Source organism: Fusarium falciforme, chromosome 1 (assembly GCF_026873545.1).
Source record: "Fusarium falciforme chromosome 1, complete sequence".
In the NCBI taxonomy this organism is placed as follows: Eukaryota; Fungi; Ascomycota; class Sordariomycetes; order Hypocreales; family Nectriaceae; genus Fusarium; species Fusarium falciforme.
The window spans coordinates 5,870,981-5,886,737 of NC_070544.1; the positions used below are offsets into that span (position 1 = coordinate 5,870,981).

General features: G+C 53.9%; 7 protein-coding genes across 7 annotated transcripts; 2 read left to right on the plus strand and 5 right to left on the minus strand.

Annotated features, from left to right (window-relative positions):
• Window positions 1-594: 594 nt before the first annotated feature.
• Window positions 595-2,396, plus strand: NCS54_00168200 (Glycylpeptide N-tetradecanoyltransferase; the record flags this gene model as incomplete). Its single annotated transcript, XM_053147303.1, has 3 exons — window positions 595-1,310; window positions 1,363-1,945; window positions 1,995-2,396. The coding sequence occupies 3 exons, from the start codon at window positions 595-597 to the stop codon at window positions 2,394-2,396; spliced, it is 1,701 nt and encodes a 566-aa protein (XP_053003278.1).
• Window positions 2,397-3,143: 747 nt separating this feature from the next.
• Window positions 3,144-4,409, plus strand: NCS54_00168300 (AB hydrolase-1 domain-containing protein; the record flags this gene model as incomplete). Its single annotated transcript, XM_053147304.1, has 3 exons — window positions 3,144-3,157; window positions 3,252-3,420; window positions 3,522-4,409. The coding sequence occupies 3 exons, from the start codon at window positions 3,144-3,146 to the stop codon at window positions 4,407-4,409; spliced, it is 1,071 nt and encodes a 356-aa protein (XP_053003279.1).
• Window positions 4,410-5,101: 692 nt separating this feature from the next.
• Window positions 5,102-6,191, minus strand: NCS54_00168400 (Dolichyl-diphosphooligosaccharide--protein glycosyltransferase subunit 2; the record flags this gene model as incomplete). Its single annotated transcript, XM_053147305.1, has 4 exons — window positions 6,022-6,191; window positions 5,738-5,933; window positions 5,398-5,685; window positions 5,102-5,341 (listed from the first exon to the last, which is right to left on the minus strand). Exons 1-4 carry the CDS (start codon window positions 6,144-6,146, stop codon window positions 5,102-5,104), a joined length of 849 nt encoding a protein of 282 aa, XP_053003280.1. The 5' UTR covers window positions 6,147-6,191.
• A 612-nt stretch (window positions 6,192-6,803) lies between these two features.
• Window positions 6,804-7,822, minus strand: NCS54_00168500 (Hypothetical protein; the record flags this gene model as incomplete). The annotated part of the gene is made up of 2 exons (XM_053147306.1): window positions 6,804-7,389; window positions 7,443-7,822. The coding sequence occupies 2 exons, from the start codon at window positions 7,820-7,822 to the stop codon at window positions 6,804-6,806; spliced, it is 966 nt and encodes a 321-aa protein (XP_053003281.1).
• A 747-nt stretch (window positions 7,823-8,569) lies between these two features.
• On the minus strand, window positions 8,570-9,841 carry NCS54_00168600 (Peptide hydrolase; the record flags this gene model as incomplete). Its single annotated transcript, XM_053147307.1, has 2 exons — window positions 8,570-9,107; window positions 9,159-9,841. 2 exons carry the CDS (start codon window positions 9,839-9,841, stop codon window positions 8,570-8,572), a joined length of 1,221 nt encoding a protein of 406 aa, XP_053003282.1.
• A 1,655-nt stretch (window positions 9,842-11,496) lies between these two features.
• On the minus strand, window positions 11,497-13,118 carry NCS54_00168700 (Hypothetical protein; the record flags this gene model as incomplete). Its single annotated transcript, XM_053147308.1, has 4 exons — window positions 11,497-12,489; window positions 12,549-12,674; window positions 12,845-12,954; window positions 13,040-13,118. The coding sequence occupies 4 exons, from the start codon at window positions 13,116-13,118 to the stop codon at window positions 11,497-11,499; spliced, it is 1,308 nt and encodes a 435-aa protein (XP_053003283.1).
• A 1,501-nt stretch (window positions 13,119-14,619) lies between these two features.
• NCS54_00168800 (Hypothetical protein) lies at window positions 14,620-15,287 on the minus strand (the record flags this gene model as incomplete). The annotated part of the gene is made up of 2 exons (XM_053147309.1): window positions 14,620-15,033; window positions 15,093-15,287. The coding sequence occupies 2 exons, from the start codon at window positions 15,285-15,287 to the stop codon at window positions 14,620-14,622; spliced, it is 609 nt and encodes a 202-aa protein (XP_053003284.1).
• Between the last annotated feature and the right edge of the window lie 470 nt (window positions 15,288-15,757).

The following is a 15,757-nucleotide window of genomic DNA, read 5'->3' on the forward strand; positions in this document are numbered from 1 at the left end:
GCTTTTTCGTTGTATACAAGAGACACTGTTCGGCCATGCTGTTAGATCTGAGTCTCGGTAGGTATGAATGAAGAGCTCCACGCGAAGGGCTTGGTGGGGATGTCACTGGAGAACGTTGCTTAAGAGCCCAGATCTAGTAGAGGTCACCAATATCCATTTTGGTCTATAAGCGCTATTCCAGCACGCAAATTCTGTGGTTGTCTGGAGAAGAGACTTGCTCTTGGTTCCACTTGCACCAATGCTCACAGACAGCCCAGTTAAACGTTGAAGCATAATTGCCTTTTTTAGCAAGAGTGTCAACACCAACAAAACTTTACATCATCTAGAAGAATTCTAGATCTCTAGAATCACGGCAAATTTTCAATTATTTTCGATCAAAATTCTTCCAAGTTCTCCTTTATCCTCAGAGCCTCGATTAAAACTCAACCCCGCATCCGGCAAGAAGACACTTGGGCATGACCCAGACCCAGACCCAGACCCAGCACATGCCACTTGACTTGGCTGAAAATTACCCCACCATGAGCTTCCTCCCCACCAACGTCAATTGTTGGCTCCGACATCACCACACACCTCGACACCGCAACCCACTTCACCATGTCCGAGGAGTCCAAACCGGTCGAGCCGGTGGTCGACGAGACCAGCGCTGAGCTCAAGGGCAAGGCCATCGCTGAAGCCGAAGCTGAAGCCGAATCCGGCTCCGAGTCGGAGCACGACGAACATGACGAGCATGCCGATCCCAACGCCGCCGAGGGCTCCAGCGACAAGAAAAAGAAGAAGAAGAAGAAGTCGAAGCGCACCAAGGTCAAGGAGGCCCTGACCGGCCAAAAATCTGGCCCTACCGATTCCGACTTCCACAAGGCCCTTGACGGCCTCACTCCCCAGCAGATCAAGGAGTTCCTCGCCCTCAACCCGGCCCTGGCCAAGGAGGTGTCAAAGGCCTCGAGCAACGAGAACCCCTCTGCAGATGAGGCCGCCGCCATGCTGCGCAAGATGAACCTCCAGGACATCATGACTGGACTTGCCGCCGGCGGAAAGAATGCCAAGGACATGGGCTCTTACAAGTTCTGGCAGACGCAGCCTGTGCCCAAGTTTGGCGAGGACTCGACTCTGAAGGAGGGCCCCCTCCGCATCCAAAAGGTCGAGGAGGTGGACAAGGAGCCTGCGCCTCTGATCGCCGGTTTCGAATGGGTGACGATGGATCTGACTGATGACGAGGAGATCAAGGAGGTGTATGAGCTCTTGAACAAGCACTACGTTGAGGACGACGAGGCCATGTTCCGCTTCAACTACTCTCCCTCTATCCTTCGATGGTAAGTCCCTCTTCTCAGATATGTATACCTAACTGGTTGCTGACACTTGCAGGGCCATGATGCCTCCTGGCTGGAAGAAGGAGTATCACGTTGGCGTTCGCGCCACCCAGTCGCGCAAACTCGTCGCCTTCATCTCAGCCATCCCCGTCAGGCTGCGCGTTCGCGAAAACTTCATCACCTGCTCCGAGGTCAACTTCCTCGCCATTCACAAGAAGCTTCGAGGCAAGCGCCTCACTCCCGTCCTCATCAAGGAGATTACCCGCCGCAGCAACCTTAACGAGATCTGGCAGGGTCTCTACACTGCTGGTGTCGTCCTCCCCAAGCCCGTCAGCACATGCCGGTACTTCCACCGCGCCCTTAACTGGCAGAAGCTGTACGAGTGCGGCTTCAGCCCTCTTCCCCCTAACAGCAAGCCTCAGTACCAGGTTCGCAAGTATCACCTACCCGAAAGCACAAGCACCAAGGGTCTGCGCCCGATGGAGGAGAAGGATCTCGAAGCCGTCATGGATCTGTACAAGCGATACACATCTCGTTTCGATATGACACCCGAGTTCACTCGTGAGGAGGCCTATCACTGGTTTGTCCCTAAGATTGAGCCCAGCGGAGAGCAGGTTGTGTGGACATACGTTGTTGTGGTGAGTGATCTTGATCTTGTTGAATAACGCACGCTGACCATTCTCTCAGGATAACGATAACAAGATTACCGACTTCTTCTCCTTCTTCTGCATTGAATCCTCTGCTATTGGTAACACCAAGCACAGCGTTATCAAGGTTGCCTACATGTTCTACTATGGAACCGAGGTGGCCCTGCAAGAGACTTTTGACAAGGCCGCGCTTAAGAAGCGCCTCAACGAGCTCGCGCACGACGCTCTCATCCTCGCCAAGCAGTACAAGTTTGACGTCTTCAACGCCCTCACCCTCATGGACAACGCCCTCTTCCTGGAGCAGCAAAAGTTTGGTGCAGGTGATGGCCAGCTTCACTACTACCTGTTCAATTATCGTCTCAACCCCATCGGCGGTGGTGTCGATCGCAAGAACCACCTTGATGAGGAGAACCTCAGTGGCATCGGTTTGGTGATGCCTTGAGTAGACTGTACATGATGGGTGGCCAGCTGGGTTTTGGTGGAGTTGAGCGGTTGTGAGCCTTCAAGTTACATCTAGGAAAGAAGCCCAAAAAGAAATTAAGAAATGAATTCCCCTGAAGCCATATGTTAAGAAGCAACGGCTGCTTTCATACAATTTAACAGCCCATGGCCTTTATGTGACTTGATCCTCGACAAGTCAACCTAGTGTTGGCAACCAGAAACCCATCGTTAAAGGCCTCATGTCACGTCTAGGCCTGCAATGTGCAGAACAAGGCCTCTCTGGCCTACGCAATGTCCCAGCTCTCACCTCGGCTGAAATACGAGGTCCCTGCTGTCTTTGGGTCTAGCTCAAGCACGTGGCATGTCTGGGGTTTCTAGGGGTTTCTGGGGGCGGAAACATCAGATCGCCGAAAAGCGCTATCTCACTCCACATCTTGACAACGACAAACAAGGACCCAGGCGGCATCTTGTGTATTTTTGTATCGTTTTTAGGCATATTGAGCATTCATAAACCTCGTTTGCATATCGTGTTGTTGCAGCGCTTCAGAACCAGTTTAGGTGAGGATGCTGCTGACTGGTTGCTTGTGACGGCCTGCTGATAACCTCAGAGACAGTCAAGAATCCACATGCTTGGCATCGGGTGCCTGTAGACGAGTACAGAAGCTATCCCTGGAAGTTCGGGGCGGGTATAAGCAGAGACTGTGGATGCACTAAGCCAAGGACACTGTGAAGCAAACAATCAAGACCCATGGCGTCGACTGGGTAAGTCAATAACCAACATCGCTCTTGTCTTTTCCTCTTTTTCTTCTTCTTTTGATGCTCCCTCTCATACTCCCGCTGACATGCGCCGTCGCAGATATCCTGCGTTCCCCTCAACAGAGGAGACGCTCAAACACCCAGCGTATCCAGCTACCATATGGGCGCTGGAACCTCACCAGAAGGGGAAGCTCCCTGTGGCAAAGGACCGCGGTGGTCCTGTGAATATCGCGTGGGAGGTCCATGGCGACGGACCGATCAAGCTTGTGGTACGTTGCCCCCGTTGTAATTTTCCTCGGCCAGCCTACTTCTCTCTTCTACCACTCCCCTCAAATATGCGGCAATTCGGTCTCAAACTGACTGTGACCAGCTCATCATGGGTCTGGTTGGCGCCCTGACCTCGTGGCAGCGCCAGACAAAGTACTTTGGCCATGACCGTGGCGACAAGTACTCGGTCCTGCTCATCGACAACCGCGGCATTGGCGGCAGCGACAAGCCCCTCAGCCGCTACTCGACGAGCGAGATGGCCCTGGACGTCATCGAGGTCCTCGAACACATCGGCTGGACATCTGAACGTCAGCTCAACGTAGCCGGCATCTCCATGGGCGGCATGATCGCCCAAGAGATGGCCATGCGCATCCCCAAGCGCCTCCAGTCTCTCTCACTGCTCTGCACGTCTGCGGGGCTGACCCAGGGCGCAAAGGGTTTGTTTGAAACCCTGTCTGAACGCGTGGGCTTCATCATTCCCAAGTCGATGGAGCGCAACATCTCCGACACGGCTCTGCAGCTCTTCACGCCGGAGTGGCTCGCCGCCCCGGACTCCGAGACCCTTCCGGAGCCAGGCGTCACTCCCCGGTGCGGGCCTCCTCCCCCGGAGGTTGGCCCGGCGTACCGCCTCTTCGACTCCAACTTTCAGCGTTTCCAGGCGCAGGAGCTCACAAAGCGGCTGGACCCGGACACCTTCACCACGGGGGGTCTCATGTGCCAGCTCGCAGCGGCGGGCCTGCACCGCAAGTCAGACGAGCAGCTACGCCAGATTGCCGACACTGTCGGGGGGGAGCGCATCCTCGTCATGCACGGCACGCGCGACAACATGATCAAGTTACATAACGGTGAGAGGCTCATCCAGGTGATGAGGCCCGGTGTTGGGCTCATCGAGGACGGCATGGGTCATGCCCCCCCGATGGAGCGGGCGCAGTGGTTCAACAGCGTGTTGGAGGAGCGGCTGGGCATGTGGACCAAGATTGTAGACGAGTGACGATGTAAATGAGATCTATATTTGCTTGTTTTGGGAAGAAATGTTTGAGAAGGCAAGGAAGCAGGCATTTTCACATGAGAGAGGCATGAGGGTAAGGAGGTGAGAGGAAGTGAGGACAACCAGTGTTCCACGAACCGTGGCGGCGGATGTGCCTGTTTCAGGGTGAGAAGGGCGTGCTTGCATGTAAAGTCTCATTTCGGATGCATGTTGAACATGATAATCTCGAGACAGGTACATGGTTGCATGGTATCGTACAAGCTCGGTCAGCTGTTAACCCCAACTCGGTGATCTCAACAAGTAAACACGATGAGGCACTTGATGTGAAAGCATACTTTATCATCGAGGCACTTTCATATATGCTTCAATACCAGAGAGTCTCGAATCTCAAGTCCATTTGTCTATCATACATCCCATCGAAGTGCCCAGGTCTACGTTTCGACTCATCCTCGGCACGAGTGGCCCGCCAATCCCTCTATCCACGCTCATAGAATTCGCTAGATTTTTGATGTTACAGAGTTCCAGCGTGCGCCATCCATCATATACATGTCCAGACCCTTTCTTGCGATAAAATGCTTTTGAATACGACCTATCCCCTGGCTTTCTCGAAGCTCAGGCTGACCAGCGTGCCGCTATGTCTTGGGGAACCAGCCAGTCTATCGAGTAAAGAAAAGACCCTTGTCCAATGAAGCCGTTCACCTCTCGCCGGCAAGTCGTCGGCTCTGAACCTCGCTCAGAGCCTTGGTACCGCTCAGGAAGGACACGGCGCCGAGAAGAGCGACAACGGGCAGGGTCTGGAACAGGTTCCAGGCGCTGTAGTAAAGGAAGAAGGTTCCCTCAATGGCAAAGATGGATCCAAAGAAGACGGCGTGCGAGACCGGCGCAGCACCGAGGGCCTTGGTGATGTGGTTGACGTTGGCACCCAGAGCGAGCCACTACAACACATTAGCAATCGTTCCAGCTACAACATGTTTCATCTCGGTGTACATACAGCCAGGAAAAGGGTGGGAACAGCAGCCGCAATGGCCAGCACAAAGGCGAGAGAGATGACGACGGGAGGGCTCTTGGGGTCGGCGCGGAAGATGTGGTTGATCTGAGTTCGGGGGCCGTATCGCACAGGAGCGTCGTACTGGGGTGCGGGAGCGTTGGGATCAAGGCGAATCTCGATCTCGAAGACGGGGGAGATCAGAGGGTCGGAAGAACCGAAGGAGCCCAGGACCAGGTTGGCCTTGAGAGGGGTGTCGGAAAGGAGCAGCTGGATAGGGAGGTCCTTGTGCGTCTGGAGGTCATGTTAGCGACGGCGCAGCGTCGACGGGTAGGCAATCGCATACAATCTCGACGGATCCCTTTCCAGACGCCTTGATGGTGAGAGGATAGGGAGCCTCGAGGCCGGTTGCTTCGGTGAGGACGAGGAAAGCCTGGTGAGGTCGCTTGGCCTTGGAAGCTTCGGTTGTGGTCAACGAGACCTTGATGCTGTCGGTGTGGCCGAAAACGAGGGCGTTCTTGGTAGGCTTCTGTTCGGCGAACCTGTCGCAAAAGCATTTGTAAGCATGTGTTCATTACCAAGATGCCCATCGACCGTAATCGCATCATCATGGGATGTAGGAGAGCTTACTTCTGGGTGACGCCGTCGGCCTTCTTGGAAGAGACGGTCACGGAGCCATCGGTAAATCCCCAGGACGAGGCAGCGCTCGCGACGCCCGAGAGCAGAAGCAGCGACGATGCGATTGAGAAGCGCATGATTTCGAGGGGCGGTCGCAGGGTCGATTCGTTGGTTGGAGGGAAGTGGACAGCTTGAGATGGATCTCGAAATGGGTAGCTCCAGACGACGTTGCTCGAGAGCGTTACGTGGTGAGTAGTGGAGGTGTTTGATTGGTCAAAGCTATACGATGGGGGGCCCTCGTTGGCTTCAGGGTAAAGGAGCATGCTTCAAAACGGAGAGATAGCCGTCAAATCCACGGTTGTCCTTCTGATTCATATTTGCGTCATAATAAGGGCTTTATTTAGCATTGCGAATTCTTGATTGATTAGTTTCTTTCCACTTTTCTTAATTTGTTTTCCTACTTTATCACCATTTCTCTCATTGAAGGCGCCTCACACAGCTAGCACTTCACCTCCATCTCTTGCTCTACATCGAAGGCTCGAACTATTTAACCATGGGGTCCTTTTTTCCCCTCGTCTTCCTCTTTCGTCTTGTTTTCCTGATGAGATCATCTGATTTTCTCAATACACATAAAGATTGAATGTGCGTGTCGTGTCTCTCATTCTCATGATCGTAGCATGTTCAAGGCGTTACTGTGGCCACTTACACCAAGCACTAGATCATCTCGACATCGACTGCAAGAACAAAACTGGATATCTAAGAAAGGTCATAAATGCATTCATGGTATATCCGCCCTATTCACCCTTAATCTCAGACTGGTGCCCCTTGATAGCCTCCTTCTCCTCTGCCGTCAGCTCAATTCCAAAATACTCCTTCAAAGCCTCCACCCTCTCCGCCTCATTCTTACACTCCTTCACCACCACCGTCTTTCCGCCGAGATTCTCCTTGATCACCTCATTGATCAACATCCTCTTGCCATAAACCTCTTCTCCCGTGGGCGTCCCCACCTTGGCCCTCCGCAAAAACTTGACCACCAGCACCGTCGACGTCTGGAAGCTCCGCGTGCTGGTGCCCGTGTAGCAGTTGGAGACCTCAAAGTCGGCGGGCAGCCACTCGACTGAGTGGCTAAAGGCGTACAGGCTCGCCCACGGCTGGTCGGCGGCGTTGCGGCACTGGTAGATCCACAGGCGACGGCCCGCTGTGAGTTCCGTCTGGCCCGGGATGAAGTCTTTGATGAGCCGGGCGTCCTGCGTGCCCATGTTGCGCCACTCGGCGCCCTCGACCAGCGGCATCGGCTGCGTGGGGCCGTCGCCGCCGAAAGAGGCGTCGAGGACCCAACGGGTGTTGTCCGGCAGCGTCACGATGTTGACGATATGAACCCTGTAAGTGAGTCAGTCAAAATGTCTTATCTGTATTACTTCAAGTAAACTTACCAGCCGGGATATCCACCGTGAGGAACGCCATCCTTACGAAGTCTTACTCTTACTCCGACGGGATACACCTGAAAGCCGAGAGCGCGGAGCATGTAACAAAAGAACAAGTTGCTTTCCATGCAATAACCTCCCCTACCACGACCGCCGCCGACAATCTTGTCAAACAAGGCTTGAGGGTCGAGGGTCACGTCCCGGTGCGACGAGTAGTGCAGCGTCAGGTTGTCATAGGGCACCGTGGAGAGCATGTGCTGATGCAGCACGGTGAGAAAGGCATGGTCCAGGATAGGCTCGCTTCCGCTGCCAACGTAGAACTCGTGAGGGATTTCAAGGTGCTTGAGGAACTGGGCGACCTGCGCCTCGGAGTATACAGCTGAAGACATGGTGGTGAAGTGCAGAGTCTGAAGTAAGAGAGCCTAACACCAGAAGCAAGCGGACAAGTGAGTATTTCAGATAAAGGCCCAGCCTAAGGGGCAAAGTGCAAACACCGACGTCAGATCGAAAGATAAACGACATCCCTCTCGTCTATTTGTCCCGCAAACCCAAGCAGCAAAGGGACCGCAAGGGGACCCCATGCCGGTTGGTCCGCATCACGAAACGACAGACTTGCCAATCATCCAGGTCACTTCGGGCTCTGGCTCACAAGAACCATGAACGGCTGCGCCCTCTGTATCCACCCGGTCTCAAACGGTGGGCACATTTCGAGAGCGGAATCGTGGGAGCAGCCAATCAGGGGAATTCCGGCGTTTACTTCGGGAGCTGTGTATTTGTTAGTCTGGTGTTGGCGCAGAATCCGTAATAAATGCCTCTCGGTCCGTCTTGCACGGTCCATTCCCATGAGAGATGAGCGTCTTGTTCAGCTCTGTTGGTTGCTGCTGTTGGCTGCTGCTGTTGGCATTCTGCAGAGTAATCACAGTCAGACATGTAAATGATCCGTCAAATTTCAATCGTTATAGTATAAAGAGTATCAAGGACAGACACCAGACCGCAAAACTCCCATCCTTACATGCAACCCCCCTCCCAGGATGACATGACTCTTTTTACCTCTATCTGTACAATGACATCGCGCCGTTAACGCCAAGCCCGAAACTGCCACTCTGCCCACCGACATTTCATCCCCCGTTCCTTTCCTACAGCTCCGTCCTCCGGCTCGTCGTCGTCGTGGCCGCCGCGCCGCTCCTCTTGGCCTTGGTCCCCGTCACGCCGGGCATGAAGTCCTGGATGCCCATCCATTCGACCACAAATGCCGTCGTGATCCTCGCCCAGTCGCGAACCGTCGGCAGATCGAGGTTCTCGCCGTCGTCGCCCATCTTGTGCCACATGATCGGGAACGGTGTCGGGATGATGTGCAGGATCTCGACGCCGCGCTGCATAAATGGCCGGTGATCGTCGTCGATGTAGCTGCGGCTGAAGCGGGTGGCATCCTTGTTCACCTCGGGGAGGAATGCTCTCTTAGGCTTCGTCTCGAGGAGGTTCAGCTCTCGCATGCGCTTCTCAAGCGCAGCCATTGCGCGGTATGCCCAATGCGTTGTCAGGAAGTACGAAGGGACTCTAGGGTTCTTTTCACCGAGAAGGTCGAGAAGAACGAAGAGGCTGATTGAGTCCAGCGGTGTTCGGTAAGTGGACGTAGAGCCGTGGAACTGGAACTCCCACTGTTCTGCGAGCGATCTTATCATGCGCGTTAGCAAAACTCGATGTTATGATGGTGCTGTTTCGTACCTCGACCCATAGAGGGAATCATCATTTGTCCACTCATGAAAGGCTTCCTCGCCGTCTAGAAACAGGATCTGAATTCCCTGGGCATCATCGAGTCCATCGTCGCCGTTCTTTTGCATGGTCTCCCACTTTGCCTTGAGCCCAGCCTCAATGCTCCTCGCCAGGTGCATCAGCATTGCACATGGCGCAGCGCTGTCTGTTGCGCCGATGAAACCCTCGGGCTCATACTTGCTGTCGTAGTGCGCAGCCAGGGTGAGGCGGCTCACGTCCCCCTTTTGCGCCCATGGCGGATCCCGGCGGAAGATGAGGTTCGCAAAGGGCACGTCCTTGTTACCGGTGGCGGGTGTCTTGGATGTCGAATTCTGCCACTCGAGCGTCCATTCGGGGAGGTTCTCGGTGAAGAAGTCGACAAAGTGCTTCTGGGTGCGCAGCTGGCCCTCGGTTCCAGGGACGCGGGGGATCAGGATCGGGGCCAACAGCTTGCCCTTGTGGATATCGAAATCGTCGCCGGGCGATGGGATGTTGTTGAGGGCATCGTCGGAAAGCGTCATGGACCCGGCAGCAGCAGCTGGCGAGAAGAGGGTTGTCGAGACGAGGGCGAAGATGCAGAGGGCGAGGGTGGTGAATGGCGATGGTATTCGGGGCATTGTCGAGGATGCGGCCATGCTAATGGCAGGTTTTCCCATTTGTCGTGGGAGGGGCGCGCGCGCAGGAACTAGCTCCTTCCGCCTGGAGCATCAGAGGTCGATCTGGCAGCGACGGGAGTTCCAGCGCGGGTAGGATACGCTGAGAAGCTGCGGGTGCTATAGAAGCGAGGGAATTATTACCTATCCAAAATGCTTCGTGTCCAAAAGTTGAAGCCTCGTATGGATGTAACTTGTTCAAGGGATAAAGTAGTGGGGGACACGAAACCTACGCCTGTCAGCGTCCACGAGGAGGTAACCTTGACCTCGAGGATGGACACGGTACCCGGCAATGATTTTAGTTACAGGAGGTTTCGAATTCACGATAGTGTTCCCCAGACCTTCTAACCTCAAATAATTAGAGTAGATAGCCCGGCCACTCAGTAGTAGCTCACGCTGTCATCAAACCAACGGCACCAATGCCAGGTACCTCACTCCTCGTCGACACCTTGACCAGATCGGCCCGGTGGAGGGCCACGCCGCAGCCCCCTTTCGGCTTGTGGCGGGGGAGACCCTTGCATAGAACAAACTTTCAGGGGCATCATCTGAACGTCCAGGGGGCTTGAGCGATAGAGCCCGATTGGCTGATAGCAACAACCTTGATGAAAGTGATGGATGGCAGGTTGGTGATATAGGCGGAAGGGACTAGAAAGGCAGTCCTGTTAAATATTACAACTCTATTCTAACTAAATGAAAAGAAAAGTGCACTGAGATGATAATGGAACCACCATAAAAAGATCCACTTTTATAGCCTTGCAAATTTGATTGATATCCATTGTTTGCATGCCTTCTTAGGAGCACTTTGCCTTAACCTCCACTGCATGGCTGTCTATGAACCAACTGAACTCCTGTCTCTTCACCGTGCACGGAATGGTGGGTAAGGCATTGGGGCCCCAACCATGTTGCAGCATGTGTAAGAACAATATAAAATATCCCGAATTGCTGTTGAAATTGTTCTTTCTCCGTAGGCTACTTGACTGAGAGTTGCCTGTGCGAGGTGGGATATCGCTCTCCAAGGTGGAGAGTGCAAGTTAGCCATGACGCCTATATCTACCCAATAATAACCAACCGGGAGATGTGGATGGCGGGGCTGAGATTGTCGTCGATGTCTTGACCATGACAGGCGTGGCGGAGGGTAAGGAGGTTCCTGTTCGTTTGGTGCTTGGAAAAGACTGCTTGAATGTTGTGAGGAGCAAGTGTGAGAGCACACTTCAACTGATAAATGAATGGGAGGGAGATGCTGTTTCGACAGACCGCATTGACTTAAAGTTGCGAGTGTTGAACCCTCCAACGTAAATGTAATTGTCGACTCAATTATAGTCATGTTATTTACTTGGACTGCGTCTAATGCGCAGACGCCTGCATATCCAAACAGGCCTTGTTACCCCCAACACCACATGGGTTTCGTTGAAATCTATTACAATGGATATATCGTGATAGCCGTGGCGCTGTGCAGGGTTTCATGTATCCTGGCGCCAGAATGAGTGCGAGAAACAAGTAAAAAACACCAGACGCCCGTCATGCTTTTCCTCCTCTGTACCGTGATGCCGATGCCTTCATCATTGCTCATCTCCCGGGGTAAGATATGTTGAATCTATAAGTTGATGCTGGATATGTCTTGATATATGCGCTACTCCATCTCACTGCGCCGTTCCCGTCTAATGCAGCTTGGTGGCATCGCGGGCAAGCTTGTTGGCAATCTGCTTCTCCTTGGGGATTGTGAGGGCGTTGATGCCCAGGTAGTTGCAGATGCTCGTCACCACGAGCCAGGCCCAGCGGAAGTAGACGACCATGGAAAAGGCAAGGTAGGCCCACAGATAGTAGAGTTCCATCTCGGCGCTAATTTGGGGAAGTCCAATTCGGGGAAGGTTTCCGATGATCGCACCGCCGACGAGAGGGTACAACATAACGGTCCAGTAGGGGAAGGGCTGGCGCGTCAGGTGGGCGAGGATCATCTTGGTGGTGAGGCGGCCAAAGACGAACGCCATGGTGAAGCAGAAGAGGACGAGGTGGTTGTCCTTCATGAGGGTACTGTACGGAGAAAAGACCCAGAGAGCAATCGAGATGGTGTAGACGGCCATGGGAATCCACTCGAGGAAGACGGACAAGACGGGGAGGCCGTTGGCGCGGCGGGCCTTGACAACGTTGAGGACGCAGAAAGGAATCTGAGTAAAGACGAGCGAGCTGACAATGAGACCAATCCAGATGTCTCGGAAGGTAGTCTCGCCCAAAAGGTCAGCAAGGCCGGGGAGGCTGCCGTTCAGACCGAGTCGCAGAGGCTGAGTCCAGATCTGAGGGCCCCAGATACCAGACATGATCATGATGGCGCAAGCGATGAGGATACCTTCGGTGGGACCGTTGATGACGCCGAGGTAGAGGGTGTGCGTGTGGTACGTCTCCCAGGTCGAGAAGAACATGGGGAGGCAGGGGCACAGCGCCGTGAAGATGCCAGCTGGCGAAGTACCCAGGCCCATAGCCGCCGTCTCGAGCAGACTGGCGAGGGTGCAGTTGAGGGAATCGATTCCATGGTCGAAGAGCTCGCCGAGGCCGCTCGAGGTTCCTGTTCGTCGCGCCTGCTTGCCGTCAAGGTTATCCATAGTCTGGTACATGAAGAGACCAAAGGCGAAGCTGAAGTAAATCCATGAGGGACCCTGGACCATGTCGTCAATCAGCAAATTACCCCCAAACTTTGCGCGCAGCGACAACGTACCGGTCCAACCAAGTCTGGCATGAAAATCTGGGCCAAGGCGACATTTCCCAGAATGAAGCAGAAACCCAAGAGGGTGACCATGTTGGGAGCGATCCATAGTGGGAGGAGGTTCACCGAGGCGTTCCACTGTATGACGACAAAGGACAAGGGTTAGCTGTCATGAGCTCCATCATGTCGGCGGACGAGAGCTTCATCGCTCCTCAGCGGATGCAATGTCGAGGACAATAGTCGAAGACAAGCTGTAGAGGGCCGCGGAGAGGAGAAACAAAGCTTTTCTGGGCATCGAGGAGACGTACAAAGGGGCCGAGGATGTATTTCGACACGGGCGACAGATCGACGCTGGAGTACTTGTACGTCTTGAGGTGGACAAGTGCATCATCAGAGATGCACTCTGCCACGTTTTTCTCTGCACAAAAATGTCAACGGTCAGCCTGAGACAACCAGAGATGCTCCCCCTCGAGGAGCATTCCATCAATCTGTTCATGACTTACTCGTGTTGGGAGCCATGTTGGTGCCGGTCGGGTCGCTGGCCGTGGGATTGAAAAGCGGTAGTGTCTCGCTCCCGGACATGGTGGGAAGGGAGGGGCCGGAGGGAGGGGCACGGAAAAACGGGGGAACCCTTTAAAAGGGTACGGGAGAGCAACAGCCAGCGCTGGAAAAAAATATGCCGGCAAAGCCAAGAAATTGGAGGCTACTGTACGCAATAGCTCCCTCGGTAGGACCTCTGATGCAGAAAGCCCAGCGGCGCAAAACAGAGACAGGCGGCGCTGCACGTGGGCGGAAATCTCAGGTCTCTGAGTGGAAGAATTGACAGGCGTGACGACTTGGGCTTGGGTTTGGGGGTGGGCTTTGTTGAGGAACGGATGGGAATGGATTGGATGGCAGATCAAGTTTCAGGCCAAGAGATTCGATTCGCGACAGACCGGGGGATGGCTTGATCGGGGTCTAACGGTCGAGCAAAAGACGGTGAAGAGATAACAAACCGTGAAGGAATACCTTTGTTTTTATCCAAGAAGAAGGAGTGTGAAGAAGAGATGGAAGTGTAAAGGGGCAGGTTTCGTCTCTGGAGCTGGAGGACAGCAGGTACTTGAAATTGAAAAAGCTTCCCACTTGGATCCAGCATTCGTGGTCTCGTATGTCGCGCCGCGCGCCATTCGAGCCCCTGGACCACAGGCAGATGCCCCTGCCAGCGCCAGCGATCCGGCCCACTGGAGGTCTCCGCTTACAGGGGCACGATGCCTCTAAAATTGGACATTTCATTAAAGCATCTCAGAGACAATCTCGAGTAGACGAGTTTGACAGCCAACGATAGACGCGACCTGCGTTGACCGTCACCCGATCCAATGCCCCTTTCTGATCCTGCCTGACGGATCCCTAGCCGATCCGACACTTTGACCTCTTTTCTCTCTCAAAAGGCGGCCAGCCCTACACCCTCACATGGATATCCGCAGCGTCCGAACTCATCACGAGACTCTCTCGACTTGATTTGTTGGGGACCGAGGATCTATGGGTCTCGCGCAGATCCAGAGTCATTTACATGTGCTAATCGTCCTGTGAGCGCGTGAGCACTTGCAAAAAGAATACGAGCAGTCGCCAGGCAATCAATCAATCAGCAAATCTTCCTTCATCTCGCAAACACAGTTAATCCGTCGTCCGGACGCCATAACGGTCCGAGGGTCCGGAAGGTGGAGGTGTTCAACGTCCAACTGAAAGAAAACGTCTTTAACTAAACAAGTAATCAATCACGAGCTCGAGTGTCACGCTGCACGCAGATGCAAGCTTTGGGGTTTCAACTGCAACATCGCAGTTGGCCATCTTTGATTCTTCCTCTTTTCTGCCACCATCATTATCCCTATTAGTTAAAGGGGACATGCGCTTCCCATGTCCCAAGTCGAAAAACATGAAATCAATCAATAATGCCCTACCACCAGAAGCTAACCCAACACCTAGACGTCCGAGGCTCTCAAGGAATGTATGAGCAAACAAACACAAGCGAATCGAATCGAATCAAAAACACCCAAATGCATCAGAGGTTCTGTTCCCCACCCTGTTGAAGGCGAATGCGATCCTCTTACAGCATCGCGAATCCCGCAAACATGGTGCTCAGTACGACTGCCAGGCCCCATGTTCGGCCGGCCTCGAGAGCCGAGGAGCCGTTCTTGCTGGTAGAGCTGTCCGAGTCGGAGTCGGAGTCATCGCCGCCGGGGTTGCCTGTGAAGATGGTGTCCGCATCGTCGGTTGCGCTGGCTGTGGCCTTGACAGCCTCAGTGCCAGTGGCAGTCGCGGTTGTGTTGTACTTCTTGGGGTTGCTGGCACCGCAGGGGTGGTCCTCTCGACAAGAAGACGCACAAGAGTTGCTTCCCTTGCAGTCCTCAACGCACTGGTTGCCCCATTCCTGGCAGACGTAGTAGGGAATAGTCAGGGAGTACTCCGACACGTTGGGTTGCTTGTTGTCGCCGCAAATGCAGCCGTAGGTGAGGGTTTCCTAGAAGGCTGAGTCAGACCATGTCGTGCTAGAGCAAGCATGAAAAGAATAACACTTACAGGATCACAGCTGTTCACCTTGGGCTCACCCTTACTGGTCTGCCCACAGATGAGCGGGCATGCCTCCTTGGCATTCTGGCACCAAACTCGTCGCTGGGAGATGGGAACACTGTCGGGCTCGATGTAGTAGTCAGCGTTGACAACGGCAACGCAAGAAGCGGCAACAGCCAAGACGGTCGTTCGGAGAGACGGCATGGTGAATGAGTATTTGTGCTGAGTAGTAGAATTCGTCGTGAAGATGATGGAGTATGTGTCTGAAGCCCAAACAAAAAGCTCGTAAACGGACAAGATTGACGAGAAGGTCGGGGGATTACTGCAACTTGGGGTCAGCAGTTTTAACTTCATTTGCAACCAAGGCTCGCCCTTTCCCAGGCTGAGGGAACCTCGGGGCGCCGTTGGGAGGTCGAGGTATGCAAGAGGCTATCCCCACGACAACAGAGGAAAGAGGCTTTGTCTTGGCCTTGGCTGGGTCAGATTTTCACGTACAATTATGGTAGGTAGGTCAAACGAGGAAGCGAGGGATTGCGAAACGGGGGAAGAGCGAGAGTTGGAGAAGGAGCAAAATTAAGAAGTCGCTTGAGAAACAAGCAAATAACGATTGTCGGGAACTGAAAGGCAAGAGTAAGACTCTTTTTTGTGCAGCAGCGAGTGTATATGTTGAAAGA